The sequence below is a fragment of the Antedon bifida genome, chromosome 1 (genome assembly GCF_963402885.1).
Source record: "Antedon bifida chromosome 1, ecAntBifi1.1, whole genome shotgun sequence".
Lineage (NCBI taxonomy): Eukaryota > Metazoa > Echinodermata > Crinoidea > Comatulida > Antedonidae > Antedon > Antedon bifida.
The window spans coordinates 7,655,063-7,672,464 of NC_136226.1; the positions used below are offsets into that span (position 1 = coordinate 7,655,063).

Below are 17,402 nucleotides of genomic sequence, written 5' to 3' on the forward strand. Positions count from 1 at the left end.
TGTGCACCACCACAGAGGTATGCCGAAACCTTATATGAAAGTGGGCGCACAACAAACGTAAACGAAGATTGGTGATGATGCGGTAGCCGGCACACTAAAAACGTACCAAATATTTTATGAATGAATGGTTATGAAAAATATAAGTTTAGAAGAAAAAAAATATATCACTGCATTGTATTGATTGTTCCATATTTAATTGCATTAAATAAAACTTACTCAATCAATATAAACTGCACACACTGTATATATTGCACGTTACAAATTGAACAATTAAATGAACATTTAATTTTTATTATAAAATAAATTGACACTCAATAACAGTATTGTTGAATTTCCTCAATTCGTCACCGACACAGCACGGTGGCATGGAGTTGACACGCACACACACAAACCTCCGGTAAGTTTTTAATGTCAACAATATGCGTGTGTATCTTATGTTATTCTTATTTGTTCATTAACTGTATATTTAACTACATATTTTAAATAACCTAACTACTATAAAAGTGTTTACAAGTACAATTGTGTTTATTAGTAACAAGTAATAATGCAGTGTTTATGAGTAAAGTAATATTCTCACTCTAACGCCCACTAGTGTCATTGCTCTTACGTCAGTGATAATTATAAAACGCCGAAATAAACAATAACACAGCATTTAGGATGAGACTAATTAGTGTTCGTATAGAGTAACTGTATAGTATAATGTACATCTTACAAATGTAGCTGTTTACAGTTGTGAAAACGCAACACAACCGTTAAGGGGTCTGATACACTATTCGGTGACTCAACAACGAATTTGTAATATGGCCAATTACACATCACGACTAAACACAAACAATCGTATAAAATCTCCCAAACAAATCGTAGAAACTGAGCCAGATATTAGCCGAGCAATCGATCATATTCGCAGCCTGATGTAAACAAGCGATCACATTAAGAAAGGCTCGTTACACTAGATTTTCCGCTACGCTGTCTTACGCAACTCGTTCATCGCCGCATTGTTTGTGTTAAAGTCGAGAATTGATTATCTTGCGTGGAGTTACTGGGCACTGCCACGCACGACCGCGAAACGTTGCCGCGTAACAAAGACCTGTAAGCACGTATATGAAAATAAACAGGAGTAATTAATGGAGAAGCGACTTGAACGAAGTAGAAACTTTTTCATTAGTGATAATATGGTAAAATGAATTGTCCGCATCACGATTTAAAGACGATGTCAACTTATAATTAAAGCGCCACATATACATCGTTTTTCTACGACGAAGAAATCAGTAAAATGTTTAAAACATTAAACTAAATATACTTTCTTAAAACACCTTGACAAAAAAAAGTAATTGAATAAATATACATCTTCAGTAGTAGTAGAAGGGGGAATATGTTTTATGATGATTTTCTTTAGTAGAAAACATTTAGGGTCGCGTAAGACAGAATAGGAAATAATCTTGCCCGACTGTATTGACAAAAATGTCAATACAGAACGGAAAGGTTGAGCTATCGAACCAGACAGAAGTCAAATATACCTATTTTCCCGCCGGTAAAGCTGAAACCTCCATAAGATGCAGTATTTCGGCAGAAGTCAAATATTCCTATTTCCCCGACACTAAGATTGAGGTACCAAACTCCTATCAAAAGAAGGTAAATATTTCTTACGACGGCAATTTTGATGCTTGATACCTCCTTTCCTTTAGTCGACAGAATACTTTTATAATATTTTAAGATCCAATATTTTGAATAGTGCAACACAATCGTTAATAAGAATATTGAATCGATATATTATTTATCTAAAATGTATGTGGGGTGACATCAAAAGTTAGGTGGTGGGGGAGGAAAACCAAATGCATCGCTTTCAACATTAGGTAAGCCACTTAACAATGGAGGAGGTGGCGGGGCTATCGGTATTTCGTTACTTAATGGCTGAGTAATATTTATTTGATTTGTCTTTTCTTGCTTTGGTAAATGTAATCCTTCAGTATCTGGATCAACTTCTGCCAATCTCTGGCGACTACCTGAGCTCCTTCTGAGGTTCTGCAAACTCGCATTGTTGACAACTGGTGGTGTATTATATGGACTTGTATCCAAATGATAACTGTCTTCGTGTTTTTCATCTGAATATTCAAAATTACCATCTTCCAACATAGCTTTTGTCCTGTTTGTATAGCTTTCATACAATAATGGTTCTTTCTCAAAATGATGTTGCTGTTCAGGGTTTATGTATGCATCTGGAGGAGCACTGTACTGCGACCATGTTTGCTCCAACGGGTTACCTGGTAGTCTAGAAAAACTTCTGTTTTGCTTATTGCCCAATTCTTGATGCTGTCGGGATGAACGTTGAATTTGAGATGTTTTTGAACTTCCTGGAAAATGGACATTGTGACTTCTTTGGTGACTTACATTGCGACTTCCTTGGTGACTTACATTGTGACTTCCTTGGGGACTTACATTGTGACTTCCTTGGTGACTTACATTGCGACTTCCTTGGTGACTTACATTGTGACTTCCTTGGTGACTTACATTGTGACTTCCTTGGTGAATTACATTGCGACTTCCTTGGTGACTTACATTGCGACTTCCTTGGTGACTTACATTGTGACTTCCTTGGTGACTTCCTACTTGACTTACATTGTTACCTTCTTTGTGACTTCCTTTGTGACTTCCGTGTTCACTACCTTGGCTACTTTCATAACTCTCAGAATCTGTGGGTAAAGACTCATTACTTGGAGTCTTTGATAGTCTGTCATCTGTATCTTCACTTGATAATGGGCGTTTTGACTTTCGTTTCACCAATGCACGTGATTTGACATTTCTACGTGTGTTTTTCTTTGACTTCTTATCAGCATATTCTGATTTAGCTATCTCAGCTTTGAAAGCAAGATCTTCAGCCCCATTTCTGATTTTGTTTCTTGCAATCTCCATGGTGTCTTCAACAGCTTCAGAAAGACGTCGGAAGGCAATGCCTTGTGGTGACCCTTTGCAATGCTTCACAACAACTCTGAATACAAACAATAAATCAAATATAAACAGTATATTATTAGAATAAAAGTTATATAAGCAAACATATTAGTTCATATAGTATTGTAGCTATTAATTATGCTATACTGTTTCTTACAAATTGGTTGTGAACTAAAACTAGTACAGGTATACTGAATAGTACAGTACAGGTATACTGAATAGTACAGTACAGGTATACTGAATAGTACAGTACAGGTATACTGAATAGTACAGTACAGGTATACTGAATAGTACAGTACAGGTATACTGAATAGTACAGTACAGGTATACTGAATAGTACAGTACATGTATACTGAATAGTACAGTACAGGTATACTGAATAGTACAGTACAGGTATACTGAATAGTACAGTACAGGTATACTGAATAGTACAGTACAGGTATACTGAATAGTACAGTACAGGTATACTGAATAGTACAGTACATGTATACTGAATAGTACAGTACAGGTATACTGAATAGTACAGTACAGGTATACTGAATAGTACAGTACAGGTATACTGAATAGTACAGTACAGGTATACTGAATAGTACAGTACAGGTATACTGAATAGTACAGTACAGGTATACTGAATAGTACAGTACAGGTATACTGAATAGTACAGTACAGGTATACTGAATAGTACAGTCAAGGAACACTCCTATTAAGGGACACCTTGTTGCCCCCAAATGGGTTGTACTGTATAATGGCAATATACTTCATATTAGATAGATACATCCCTCTATTTAGAGTTTTCAGAATGTTAACTAAAATAAACAAGTGTTACTAACTCAAATTTGGTAGTGGTGCTACCTTGTTCAAGAGAAAGTATTGACACTAAAACAGGTTGGAGCCTAACTAACCAAAACGATACATTTTTCACTTGCCTGTAAATAATAACAGCTAGAATACATGCTAAAGTTACAATGCCTCCTATTATTCCACCAACAATCTTTTCTCCAAGCTTCTCGACTGGAAGGAAATAAACAATATAGTAAATATCAAAATTAGAACAATTTGAGAATGTCACTATTATTAGCTTGATCAATAAACTGTAAGGCACAGACATCTTAATAATACAAGACACATATGTGGAAAGTTAGCAACATTTAGCAAAGAATTAGACAAATCTTCTGCAGTTTCACATAACATGCTTGAAAATACTTTTTGAGATTTTGACAAATGCAATTTCATTTCATTCATAAGAAATGTGTTGACTCCTAATATTTATATACTTCTATATTGAACCAAAAAAGGGTACAAAAATTGCAAAATGCAAGAATTATAATTTGTTTTCATGGGAAACACCCAATTTTGTAATTTATTTTTCATATATTTAACATGGAACAAAATATTACATATTTTTCTGAATAATATATGTCATGTCTATGTCATTATCATAATGTTGTGACTTTGTAGTTTAAGGGATTTTTCAAATTACTTCAAATCAAATCTAATCAGCATAAAATCACCTTATTTATATTCGTTATACTCACCATAACACTGCTCAAGACTTGTAGTACCCTTATTCTTAGTTATTTTTTGATGAGGGCAGGCTTTGCAGTAAGGCGACGTATAGTTACTTTGATAATACCCTTGTCTACAAGGGCGACAAACTTCTCCGTTACTTGATGAACCCGGCGGACATGCATCTGAAACAGATAAACGAATGAGTGCGTGTTTAACTACAGACAGATTTAGATCAGGGCATAAAAGTGAGGCAACATTTGACCAAAACTATCATACAACAAAAGTAGAAAATGCTAATGAATCAGATCAGAGATGTGTTAAAATAACTGGGCTATAAAAGGTTGTGTGATATCAGACGCGTATGTTTTAAATTTAGTTAGACGATATTAGCAAATAGACATGCTACGATGAAATATTCATGTTGAAGACGAGCATATTCGGTAGCATATCTCATCAATCATTTTATTTTGGCCAGTCGCCCGAGGTTTTGAATAAAGTTAAGACCGATGTTTAAGTTAACACATTAAATATCATATAACCTTAACTATTACATACAAAGTCCTATATCATTTAAAAACAAATCAAATAAATTCAAGCCAAGTTCTACATCCGGGAACCCGTCGCTTTGAAAGCCGGCTACTCCATCAGACACAACATGCCTAGACTGTTTAAACAACCCTACCGCATATGTATTCATGTCTTGCGTAACCTTCACGGCAAACGAAACGAACGGAATGCGTCCAACTGTTACTCATGATCTTGTAAATTTGGTTTCGTTTAGCTTTCATCTCTTCATGCTGTACAAAATCATCCAGTGAACGTAATACCTTAAAAATAAAAGTAAAAAAAAAAACAATTGTTAACAAGCTCTTTCTCTAAATTGAATTTCCATTTCATTCGTTCCTATTATATAAATTTATTAAGTACACTTCCATTAAAACTTACTTCCACACAATCAAATGTTAATATAATGCTAGTAATAGTATTCAATAAACATTTGTATTTTAATAAGTTAAGAAAAGATTGTAGAAAAAAAGAAATTAAATTACAATGATATTTACATATTTGTTTTAATTAAGAAAGATAAACAAAGATAAACATAATACAATTTGAAAAAAATACATCTGATACTAGTCTGTAAAAGATCATTATGTATGGCTTTATGCTTATAAATTCAACTTTGTAATCAACTAATGCAGCAAATTAGAATCACCCATCCTCCCCCTTCACCCTTTCAAGTAAACGGAATATCTGACGCTATAGCCTACTCTCTGTCTGCTCACAAAATTGCCTTGGAAATGACAGCCCTTTTCGTCTTATTACATGGCAACGCTCAATATTCAAACTCATCGATCATCCATTACGCTCAGTTTTTCTTTTTCTGATTCTCCCGATCGCATCCCACAAACTGAGCGTCTGACGTGGTTTTTTCAGTTTCGTCCTTGAACTGCTAAATTTAGTTTGTTTAATTTGTCGCGTGGCATTTACATGATGAAAAAACTTTGTTTTTAAAAAACAAATACATTATTTGTAATAATGTAGTAAGAAATGATCAATAAGGGGGAGTCTTGAAACAAAAACAAATGCTTGAATGAATCGAGATTATAAGTAGAATAATGTCGCCAAACATAAAGACTAATTATCTATAAAAAACGAATGTAACAATCAAATGCAAAGACTAATCAACCATTTATATTTTTTTTATTTACAGAATGAAAAAAAAAATGGTAATAAATTCATAGAAGACTGACAAACAACTTTTCATGTTAATACATTGTGTGCATACAGGGAAGCGTGGATGTACAGTTCTGGTGGTTTCCAAGTGCGACTGAAGAAACATCTATTGACATGACCTAAACTTTTTCTTATGTCTTTGTAAATCATAAGCTTTCTATTAATTATTATGCACTTGTTGAATGTGTGCAGAAAACAAAGTTAAATTATGTTATAATAAAATTGTTTAAAAAAATGTTAAAAACAAAACAAAATCTATGAAATCTTTGACATACTGTACGTTAGAATTATACAGTATTTGTTTGTATTCATATATAAGTTTTTTTTATCAAAATGTGTTTTTAAAAATAAAAAGCTTACATACCTTTGCAACATATGACTGAAGCTGGCCAACAACACATGTAGCATTGCATGGGAAAAACTCATGGATGATAATTTCTAGTGTAAACAAGTAATCCAACTGAAATAAACTGTTGACACTTGCGCCAATAAGTTCTTGCACACGATGACATTCCATATCAAACTTCATTACAGTGCAGCCAACCTTCAGACAGACTTTCTTTGCCAGAAAACTTAAAAACGAGTTGCGGTGTCGATAGTTTGTAGCATGTTCACAAGATTCAGTAAAATATGTCACTGAAATGTCACATAGAGGAGTAGCTGTTGCATAGACTAATAAAAGAGAGAAGATAGCATTGTAAGTTAGGCTTATACTACTGTATATTACGCACATGTATTATTTTGACCACATCATGAGTCAGATAGTTGTTCTCTACAAGACGATCACATTACACATGGATGAGATATATTCAAAATACGATAATACTACTGTATGCAGACAGGGAGGTTCAAATCAGAGTACAGCAGGCATCATCCACCCTAAAAGCTGCTTTGTCTACTACAGTCAAATCTCATAATGCAGACTACCATTGTGGTTTTTGTGAAACTGTTTCAGAAAATTGATTGTACTAAAATTATGTCACTAAAGCTACATTTCTCTGAATGGAAGACAGTGCCGTGTTAATTTAGCTTAAGCTCTTAGAATTTTCAACCAAATTTTTTAGTTAGATTCTTGTTCTGTTTACCCACAAAGACATCTTCAATTTGATTTATAATAAAAATAACTGCAATTATAAGTTTTTGATTTAAGATTTAAGGCATTAATAATTAGAGTAATTAAAGATAAAATCATAGTAGAATTTCAATAACAACCTGATAACAGATGCTTATATGACATCTCTTTGTAACCACCACCAGTTATTTCAGAATAGCTGACACGGCATACAAATGGCCCAGAGTCTTCCACAGCCACTTCAAAGAAATGCAGGTTTCCATTCTCGGACGGTCGGTAATGATTCTGATCCAACATTGCACCATTATCTCGGATCCACATAAACTCTGGATCGATCATTACCATGCTGTTCATGATGGATGATGGGATACATGGAATGTCGTATGAACTCCCTTCTAGTGCCATCACATGATCTGAAATGGTAAAAATAAAAAATAATATCCTGTGTTATATCAAAGAAAATAAATGTAGTGGAGCTGTAGCTTGGTGGTTAACATGCTTTCCTTTGAATCATAAGGTCCAAGGTTCAATCTCACGACTCCATTCCCTAACCTGAGACTTAGTTTATAAGCATGATGATAAATTATAAGATAGTTTATCCATCCTGTAATTTGCGAGTAGTTTTTGGATGCGTATGAAATAAAAAATAATAAAAGTAAAAAATAAAAATAGATAGATAATCCCCTTTAATAGTAATATATGCCGTGATATAATATGTATGGACTTTTTAAATAATGTTTTTATTTTAATTCAAATTTAATAGTTATAAATAAATTCAGATAAGGTTAAGCAATACATGTATCCTTGCCCTCTACTAATTATTTTCTCTGGAATTTTGAAATAAAGTTTATTAATCTATTACAACTATAACCATACCCAACCTAAGGGTAATTAGAAATTATTGTTATTCACAAAGAATTCCTCATCCTTTCAAAGGGTGCAACTAAGTAGTTTGTAAACCAATGTATTATGTTGAACTTATCGAAATAAAACACAGTTAAACATCTCCCACAATCAGTCCTCTTTCATCTTACAAACCAATTAATATAGATGTATCCCATCATATATATTGTTCAATATTTATAAAGGCCTCAGGATGTTCTATTGTTGTGAAAAGAAAACTGGCAATAGATCATTTTAACTCATCATTCATTAACAATGAAGGGCAAATAACTGCTACAGATTGAATGGCTAATTAATTCTGCAACAGACATTTAGTGTCCAACTTGGTTGCTTTTTATTTTACTTTATTTAATGTACCTAAATGTTGAAGAAAAACGTTAAAAATACAAGAATAGAAAGAAGTTTAAAATAAGTGAAAAGAGACGAGAAAATGATGAAACTATTTAACGAACATCTGCTAAATTGTGACAAGTACTCTCATATTATTTCTTGGCATGATCCTATATTATTGTTCAAATATAAAAAAATATATCTTATGAAAGTCTTGTTTACGAGTTACACATAAATATGATACTTCCTGATAGAACAAAATGTATACACCATTGAAGTTTGTGTTAAAAAATAAAAAATAATTATTATCAAATTAAAACAGAGTAAATAAAATAATTCATTAAAAGATTTATTGCTAAATTAAATTCTGAATTTGAACTAGGCCTACCATAAAAGTTTATTTGGTAAAGATACTGATTTAGAACAGAGATAAAGAAATGTTTAAAGCCTTAGAATGCTAAAAATATTTGAATTATCCATCATAGTTTAAACATTTGTTTTCAATGCAATCATTTTTGTATTTGGGTTATCAAGTTTTGATTAAAAATGAAAGGGTTGTAAATTAAATGTTATAAATGTTTTAAGCATGGAATACATCTTAAAGAACATTTTACATCAAGATCTACATTTGGTCAATAAGAATTAACAAATTCATTGTTCAATTTGAAAACAATGAAGATAACCGTAACAGATTCAGCGCCCCAAGGAAATTTTGTTTAACTTTTCTAGTTCAATTGTCTACTGGTCTCCACTGGTTTTCTTGCGTTCATACTCCCCATCCACACACGTTGCAATAAGTGAAGGAATGGAGTTAAGATTTTAAACAAGTTAAAAAAGCTCTCCATTATAATAATTGGTAGCAACTAAAAGTAGGTTACTAACAGACGTCCTGTAGAATTAAATGATTCTTAATTACTTCACAGATTTTCACAACAATTTGGCAGATGTTGGTTAAATAATTTAATCTTTTTCTCATCTCTTATCACTTATTCTAAAAAAAAATGTATGGATTAGTTAATGACAACATGCTAGATAATAAATCAACTACATTTCTTCCTATTTATACTTCCTTTGGACTTCTTTCCATTATTCCATTCTTATCATTATTTATACTTAAAAATTAGTATACATTAACAATGTGTATACAATTTTTTCAAATAAAATTACACTTATTTTTTAACCTTTAAGGTGCCAAATCTATAAAATTATTATTGTTCACCAACTAGAGTATAACCTGAATTAAGAGGACACCTTTAGCACCTAAAAAAGTCTACACATAAAATAAGGTTGTTCAAAGTGTTAAGGACTATATTTTCATGTTTCACAGGAAAGCGTAGGTATAGGTATGTCTTCTTAACAGAGGTGTCCCAACAGTGTTTAATGCTGACATATTAATTTTTTCTTCCAAAACCAGTAATTTCTTAATGTCGTTTTTTATTCTTCAAAATCCATTCAGAACACATAACTTCCAGTTTTTACATTTTATGACAACCAAAGGGTGTCTGAATTTCAGAAAGTTATTGCACTGCACATGATTAATAAAGACTGTAAAATTGTATTAATTTTATTTTTCTAAAATTGTAACTTGTTTGCATTTTAAAATTCAAGAAAAGCGAGCATTGAATATATCACTTAAAAAATAATAAAATAAAACAATAGGAGATTTATTAACTATTCTTAACTCTGTCATCTATCTTTGCTATTAATTCTCTCTTGTAAACAAATTAAACAATACCATTCTAAAATTCTTTGTACTTAGTTTTCTCTTTTGTTTTTAAATGTTGCATTGTATCCAAAGGAATAACAACCATTTAATGGACTGGGCGTCTGTGGATGGATATAGTTGATTTGGACAATAAAGCGTAATTAAATCAAGTACAAAAATGTATAACAATCAAAAGTTTATTATAATAAAAATTAATAAAACAAAATAAAAGATTAATTTGAAATAAATATATATTTAACTGTAAATTCTGTAGTAGTTGTGTATGTCAAAGTCATTCATATGGTACTTATGTCAATAACAAGAGGGAAATATCTTGCATGCCGCAAAGCAATGGGACAATAAGATACATAATAACTCAATCAATACTGTCTTAATATCCTTTATAGACCATTGACCATTATAATGTACACTGACACCGCTAGAGACGGAATATCGGCAATAGTTAACACATGATTGCTTTTAAAAGAAGCGCAAAAGAAGAAAACTATCTAGTAGTATGTCCTACTTTATTTGTGTAAAAAGTGATCATTAGTAATTATTTTTTTCTCTATTTTTCTTTCCCCCTACAATTATAAGTATGGTGAGCAGAATGAAAATAATACCAAGATCAAAATAAAGAAAATTCTTTACATTTGTGTATAATGTTCATAAATTGAAGGTGAAATTGTACTGTCATTTGAGAAGGAATGACTTTAATACTTGATTTTACTTTCATTGTGCTGTATTTTGGACTCATATGTGATGCATAAAAAAGGACTCGTTGAGTACAATTATTCAAAATAACTCCAGGTGTCCTGATAATATAGCTCTATACTATTTGGTAGTCACAGATTTAATGGAAATAAGTTGAACAACCATACCTGATTGTTTTCACATTAAACAGAGTGCAGAATAATTTCTCAACAATATGACAAATATTAAGTTTTAACTATTCAAGGCTTTTCTCTATACCCTTTAAGACCAAAGTGTTAAGATTTTAATACAGTGTCAAAATGAATGGAATAACAGATAGTAAAAAAAATGTATATGAAAATTGGATAAAAAAGCATGCCATTAGCAATAGCATTTTCATTAGCACGGTATGTAAACACAACAAAAGCATTAACATCAGTAGATCCGTCATTTCTGTCAAATAACTAAACACCAAGCATCCATCAAACAAAATTACACATAAATAATTCAAAATACGGAAATCAAAAGTGGTTATTTTTTGTTCCCACTTTGTAGAAAAATTACCCAATGGGTTTTAACGTAGTAAGTTCTACAAGCATTTTAATAGGACAAATTAGGGAGTAATATTTGTAACAAAATAGCATCTATGTATGCGGTGAATTGGTAAATTGTGCATATTTGTGCACCCAATCCATCAATTACTTAAAATGGTTAATATCAATGTCGGGACATTTAATTCTGTTTACACTGATAAAGAAACTAATAAGTGTATCTATGTCAATATGTTCAATAATTATAATGCCACCATTTCTTTGAAAGAAATCTAAGTATATATGAAGAATGTATATATTTACATTTTTCATTTTTTCTTTCCATAGCATTTGCGTATATGAACGAAATCTGTATACTGAATCATTCAATAAAACAAGTAAAGTAAATATTGCAAAGCAAAATTGTTTAATAATTAACGATTCTTTTTAGGCTTTTCAGCCTTTGTTACTAATTGTTTATAAATATAAAAGTATTATATATAAACTTATTGTTTTTTTCTATTATATTTTTTATTTATTTTTGGATTTCGATGCAGAACTAGCTACACCGTAATGTAAACATACCTATTGTAAACAAAATAAAATTCATTCTTACCTCCTTTGTGAAAACTTTGTTCAGAAACTTGGCCAGGTGCCGGACCAGATAATTTCATAGACGTGTTGAAGTTTTCATACTCCATAAAAGGAAGTATTTCTGCCAGGTTTGTGATATCTGATTGTTGATACTTTGGCAGTACAGGTGGCATTAAAGTGCCACCTTCAAAAGAATTCAAATATTCTGTACTATATCCAGATGAACCTATATATAAAAAAGTTCAGTTTTTTATTAAACTTTCTTGGGTTATTCTCAGTTCATTCAGTTAGTATTGTTTCCTTGTACCTTTCTTTTTTTTTAAATTTGTGTCTGTTCGTAAAATTGAATGAACTGAAATAAATTTAAAAAGTGCTAATAAGTATTATCTAAACTAAAATATATAGTTTAAAAAGTAACAATTTCTAAATACAATGTTAATTGGTCAGATGTTTTGTCATAATCTAACCTAGCTATCAGTGCAAGCTTGGTGGTCTAGGGGTATGAACACCAGGTTAGTGATCTGGAAGATGTGGGTTCAAATCCCAATTAGGAATTACTTGAATTATCCTCAATATGTACGTAGAGTAGGGCAAACATCTGACCAATATTAACTTATCTAATTAATACTTCTGAACAAAGACATTTTACATTTTGGGCTTGCAGTATGCTATCAAAGCCATTGGTATCCAACTTAAAAAACACATTTTTAGTACAACTTGTTTGATTTCTGACATACCTGAGCAATCGCTTGACGGACTACCCAATGACTGGTGGAAGCAGGTACAGCCAAAGCCACCATCTCTGTTCACACAGACAGCATGCTCATGACAAGGATTTGAAGACGCACATTCATCAATGTCTGTATATTTATTTTTTAAAATAGTGAAGGTTAACAAATGGACAGTAAAAGTCTGAATCCGTTTCTGCAAGATGTGTTTTGTGTTTTTATTATCATTTTAATCTTATCTGTACAACCTTCAACCATAAGTCATCATTCCTATAATTTCATTTTTATCTGTCATAATGTGAATATGATAAAATTACAATCGTTTATTTAATATTTTGTAGTATAGTCTGGTTTGTGGTACACCACATGTTTCCAAAGATAAATGAAGTCAAGAATGTAACTTGTTTTGGTTGTGATACGCAAATGCCTTCTGCAGATAATGCAAGTTTAGGCGAATAATATTACATTACATATTACATACATTAATCTGCAGTCCTAATTCATCTTTGCATATCTTTTTGAATTTAATTGCAACTTACTGAGATAAGTACTAAACTACTTTCTAAAGTTATGAAGTTCATATAATGGTCCTGTTCTGGATAAATTGAGCTGGCACCAGGATTTGAACCATGCGGTAGGTAAGCAGGTAAACCACTAAGCCCCCACACTGTATTATAATATTTATTGAGACTGTATCTCTCTATTTTATTTTAAATTTTTAATGTTTTACAAATAGATTCATCTAAAATTCATTTTAGGAGAATTTTAGAAGAAATTTAGGAGAACGTCTTGGGTAAACAAGATCAGAACAAAGACTTTGTTTAAAAAATTCACCTATGCATCTCATTCCGTCACCTTCGTAACCCCTTTTACATTCGCATCGATAATCGCCAGGCTCATTATGACAAATTGCGTTACTGTCGCAGTAGTTAGTCACCTCACATTCGTTAATATCTAAGGTGAAAGAAAGATCAGAAAAAGAAATGTATCAATGTACAAGCCACTGGATACATGTTTAACAAGCGCCTCTAGTCACAATCAAATTAAACACAAATTTGCTAAATAATTAAAAAACATCAATCATTAAATTGAATGGTATCATTAAGCTTAACAAAAAGACTTGTGTCTACAAGGTTAGCTATTTCATCAACCTTTCGGAGTATTCTTAACTTCTAAAGAAAAATTACAAAACGAAAATAATAAAAATATCAAAGTGAAATTGAAATTAAATTTCTCATTGTGAAAAAAAAATCAGTGTTACCAATTTGAGCCTAGAAATTCAATGCTAGAAAACTTTTACTAGTACTGTACATTCTATATTTTGATAACCTTTATTATAATTACTCTTTGTAAAGAAGAACAACAACAAATTATACAATACTACATATAAAAATGCATATCATTCGATGTACAATATATTAATGTTTTGTGAAATTCAAAAAAAAAAAAACATAATGTATGATAATTATTGTAGTTGTTTGTGTAAAAAGGATAATAAAAATGATTGGCTTTATACTGCAAAAACAACAATTTAATTATTTTTGGTGATTCAATCAAAAGGTACACCAACAAATTATTGTGAATTAAAGGAAATTGATCAAACTTATGTGAAATCTGTTTTATCCCAACATTTATGAACATTATTTACATAATTATTTGGAAAGCAATTATTCTTTATCTAAAGTAATTTGATGGTTATCAAATTCTGCCTCAATGATGATAGGTTTTGTTTAAGTGATAAAAATATTTTTAATCAGAATATAAACAATAGGAAATTTTCATTTAACATAACAATTTTAATTGGGAATTGATCAAATCTGGATTCAACAAAATGTACTTTAAAAGAGTTGTTTCTAAAATTAATGTTTGTGAGTCAGGACCTATCTTAGCTCTCACTTCAGCAACCAAATTTGTTCATACACTTTGATATTTTGTTTATTTTCAGGTTTTAAACCGTAAGTCAATGTTAATTGTCAAAAACATGATTTGTGTTTTCGCTTGTTCTCTTTGCTGCTTGTTTTTGTATTTTTATGAATGATTTTTTGTGGATATTTTCTGATATATTTATTGAAATGCTATATTTTATCTTTATGTGCTACTCGGTAAGAGGGTTACACTGGCTCTTGTCATAGGGATTTTAAAGTTCCCTTTTGTGTTTCCTGCCACTTACTTTGTAGTTGTTTGTTTGTTGTTGTTGTTGATTGGCAATAAACAATAAGAATTTGTCCTAAAAAAAAAGATCAACTAACCTATACACATTGGTTTAAGTGAACTCCACATTCCAGTCTCCTTACACTTCAATTTTGGTGATCCATCTAGTCGGTATCCTATGTAACAGCGGAACAAAACTGTTGACCCAAAGGAATGTGAAAGCCCAACTATTTGACCGTTGTCAAATTGACCAAGCAGTGGACAGTCAATTTCGTTGCACTGTGCACCATCCCCGTGAAATCCTTCTAAACATGTACAAGTGTACGCGCCATCGGTATTAGTACACTGTGCATTTTCGTTGCAGTGGTTATTTTCTATGCATTCATCAATATCTAAAAATAAAAACAAAAATAAAAGTGACACTATATTACTGATTTTTACACCCAGGGAGCAAAACTCCACATCATTATTCATTTAATTACAATGTTATGAGGTTAATTTATATCCCAGGGGGAGCTTATAGCCGAGCCAATAGTGCAATTATATTTGTTTGTACTTAGATTGGATACATACAGTATTATATCACCTTCGGTACCGCACTTAATTTATTTGTATATTGAAACACTGATAACTCTGTTTTTTGTTTGCTTTTTAATAAACAGACCACACAAACATCTAAACAAAGGTGTCGTCACAAAGTTTTATTTTTACAGTATCTTCAATACGCGATGAAATGTTAAATAGCATGCCCTCTGTCGGTCTCTGCATTTTGCTCGTTTTTTTTTTGCGTGTAATTTATTTCTTTATTGCCCACTGTGTATTAAGTACTTTCAACTTTATTTATTATTTCTATTAGTTTGTCAGATAAAGGACTTTAATCGGTCATCGACATAATAAATGCATACTGTAATGAATTACATGGTGCCAACATATACACAAATAATAAAATACACCACTTGGATAGCATTGTACTTAATTGCTTTAGTCTACATCATAAAAGCAGTTTAACGACCGGTAAAGTGGATATGAAGTTTGATTATTTATTATTCCAGGTAATGAATAGAGGAAAAGAAATTCTGGTAATTTTGAGATAAGTGTGATGATATGCATTGTCATATTCATTGATTTAAAAGATACCCAAATCAAATTGTTATTATTTAAATATTGATTAAAAACTTTTTTGGAATACCACTGTAGTAACAGACAATGTTGTGACATGTTTGGCACCCCATACTCAATGGTGTAAACATTGTTGTTCACGATAGATAAGCCTATATACTGCTCGCATTTAGTTGATTAAAACCTTACACAGGTAAACAAGACTACTTGACTTTTATTACTTTCACTACAACCCCTGTTCACAATAACTATGGCCAACCACTATCAAGGGGAAACTTTGAAAAGATGAAATTTCAAAATGAATTTTCAGTGTCCAAAAAGGAGATATCAATGAGGTCACTAATTAAAAAACTGTACAATACAATATTATATAAGCAGAGCTGATGCCATTCAAAGTATCAAATACAATGTATGGTTACAATTTACCAAGACAATTACTTCCAGTCTTCTTGTAGCCCTTGTGACATACACACTTATAAGACCCAGGTAGATTTTGACATTCTGCCATCTCGGCCAAACATGTATCAGTTGACTCCAAGCACTCATCCACATCTAGAACAAACAAAAAATTCAAGAAATCACAAATTTTAAATGCGGCTTTTTGGGCAAAAACAATGCAACATCTTATTTTGTTAAGGAAATGTTGATAAAAAGTTTGCGGTACACCATGTGTATTAGTTTTGAAAAAGAAGAGCTTCTGTATTCATCGTAGCATAAAAGATTTTCCTGTATCCAGTGTACAACCCTCCTAGTATCAAGCACTATGTTTATCATCCACAAATAATATTATATATATTAATTTTGTAAACACAACATGGTTCTAAGTCATAAGAGAACTACAGTAAATATTTTTCAGGAGTAATCTTGATGTTTGGAACATCGCTGTGCTTTATTTATTTATATTATTTTATTTATATTATATTTTATTTCAATTTTATTGATAGAGGGTAAACCATTGAGCTGTACAAATGCCAGTTCATTTTCAGGAACACCTGTGTGAAAATAGGCAGGGCTTAGTGTGAATTTTCATCCTTCAGCACTTTTCTGTCATGATGCTGAATGTCCCTAAGAACATGGTTTACCTGGTTGATCATGGAACAGCCTTGTAGCTACTTGATATCCATCTTTGTCATAGCCATAATAAATCAGAAATCCTATGCTGCTTGATGGCAACTTCTCTACACGGTATTCATAGGTTAATTGTGGTGGAACTAGAACAGTGTAGTTGCCAGTCGATGGGTTCACCCATTTGCCTGACCAGGACTTATCGGGAAAAACACCATAGTAATAAACAGACAACTCAAATGTTGTACCAGGTATCTTGGGGCCAAGTTCTGCAATAAGGAATATAAAATAGTAATTACTGTATTATGAAGGGCATAGATGTA

At 31.7% G+C, this 17,402-nt stretch overlaps 1 protein-coding gene across 1 annotated transcript in view; it reads right to left on the reverse strand.

The window, feature by feature from the left end:
- Positions 1 to 269: 269 nt before the first annotated feature.
- LOC144840046 (uncharacterized) overlaps positions 270 to 17,402 on the reverse strand; it is a 31,785-nt gene continuing 14,652 nt past the window's right edge. Inside the window, exons 17-28 of the mRNA XM_078695684.1 lie at positions 17,097 to 17,348; positions 16,441 to 16,566; positions 14,994 to 15,287; positions 13,579 to 13,698; positions 12,754 to 12,876; positions 12,039 to 12,242; positions 7,402 to 7,674; positions 6,554 to 6,861; positions 5,138 to 5,282; positions 4,482 to 4,637; positions 3,873 to 3,957; positions 270 to 2,986 (exon numbers count right to left, since the gene is read on the reverse strand). Coding sequence (XP_078551810.1) covers positions 1,801 to 2,986; positions 3,873 to 3,957; positions 4,482 to 4,637; positions 5,138 to 5,282; positions 6,554 to 6,861; positions 7,402 to 7,674; positions 12,039 to 12,242; positions 12,754 to 12,876; positions 13,579 to 13,698; positions 14,994 to 15,287; positions 16,441 to 16,566; positions 17,097 to 17,348 — 3,272 coding nt within the window. The 3' untranslated portion in view covers positions 270 to 1,800. The remainder of the gene's footprint in view (positions 2,987 to 3,872; positions 3,958 to 4,481; positions 4,638 to 5,137; positions 5,283 to 6,553; positions 6,862 to 7,401; positions 7,675 to 12,038; positions 12,243 to 12,753; positions 12,877 to 13,578; positions 13,699 to 14,993; positions 15,288 to 16,440; positions 16,567 to 17,096; positions 17,349 to 17,402) is intronic.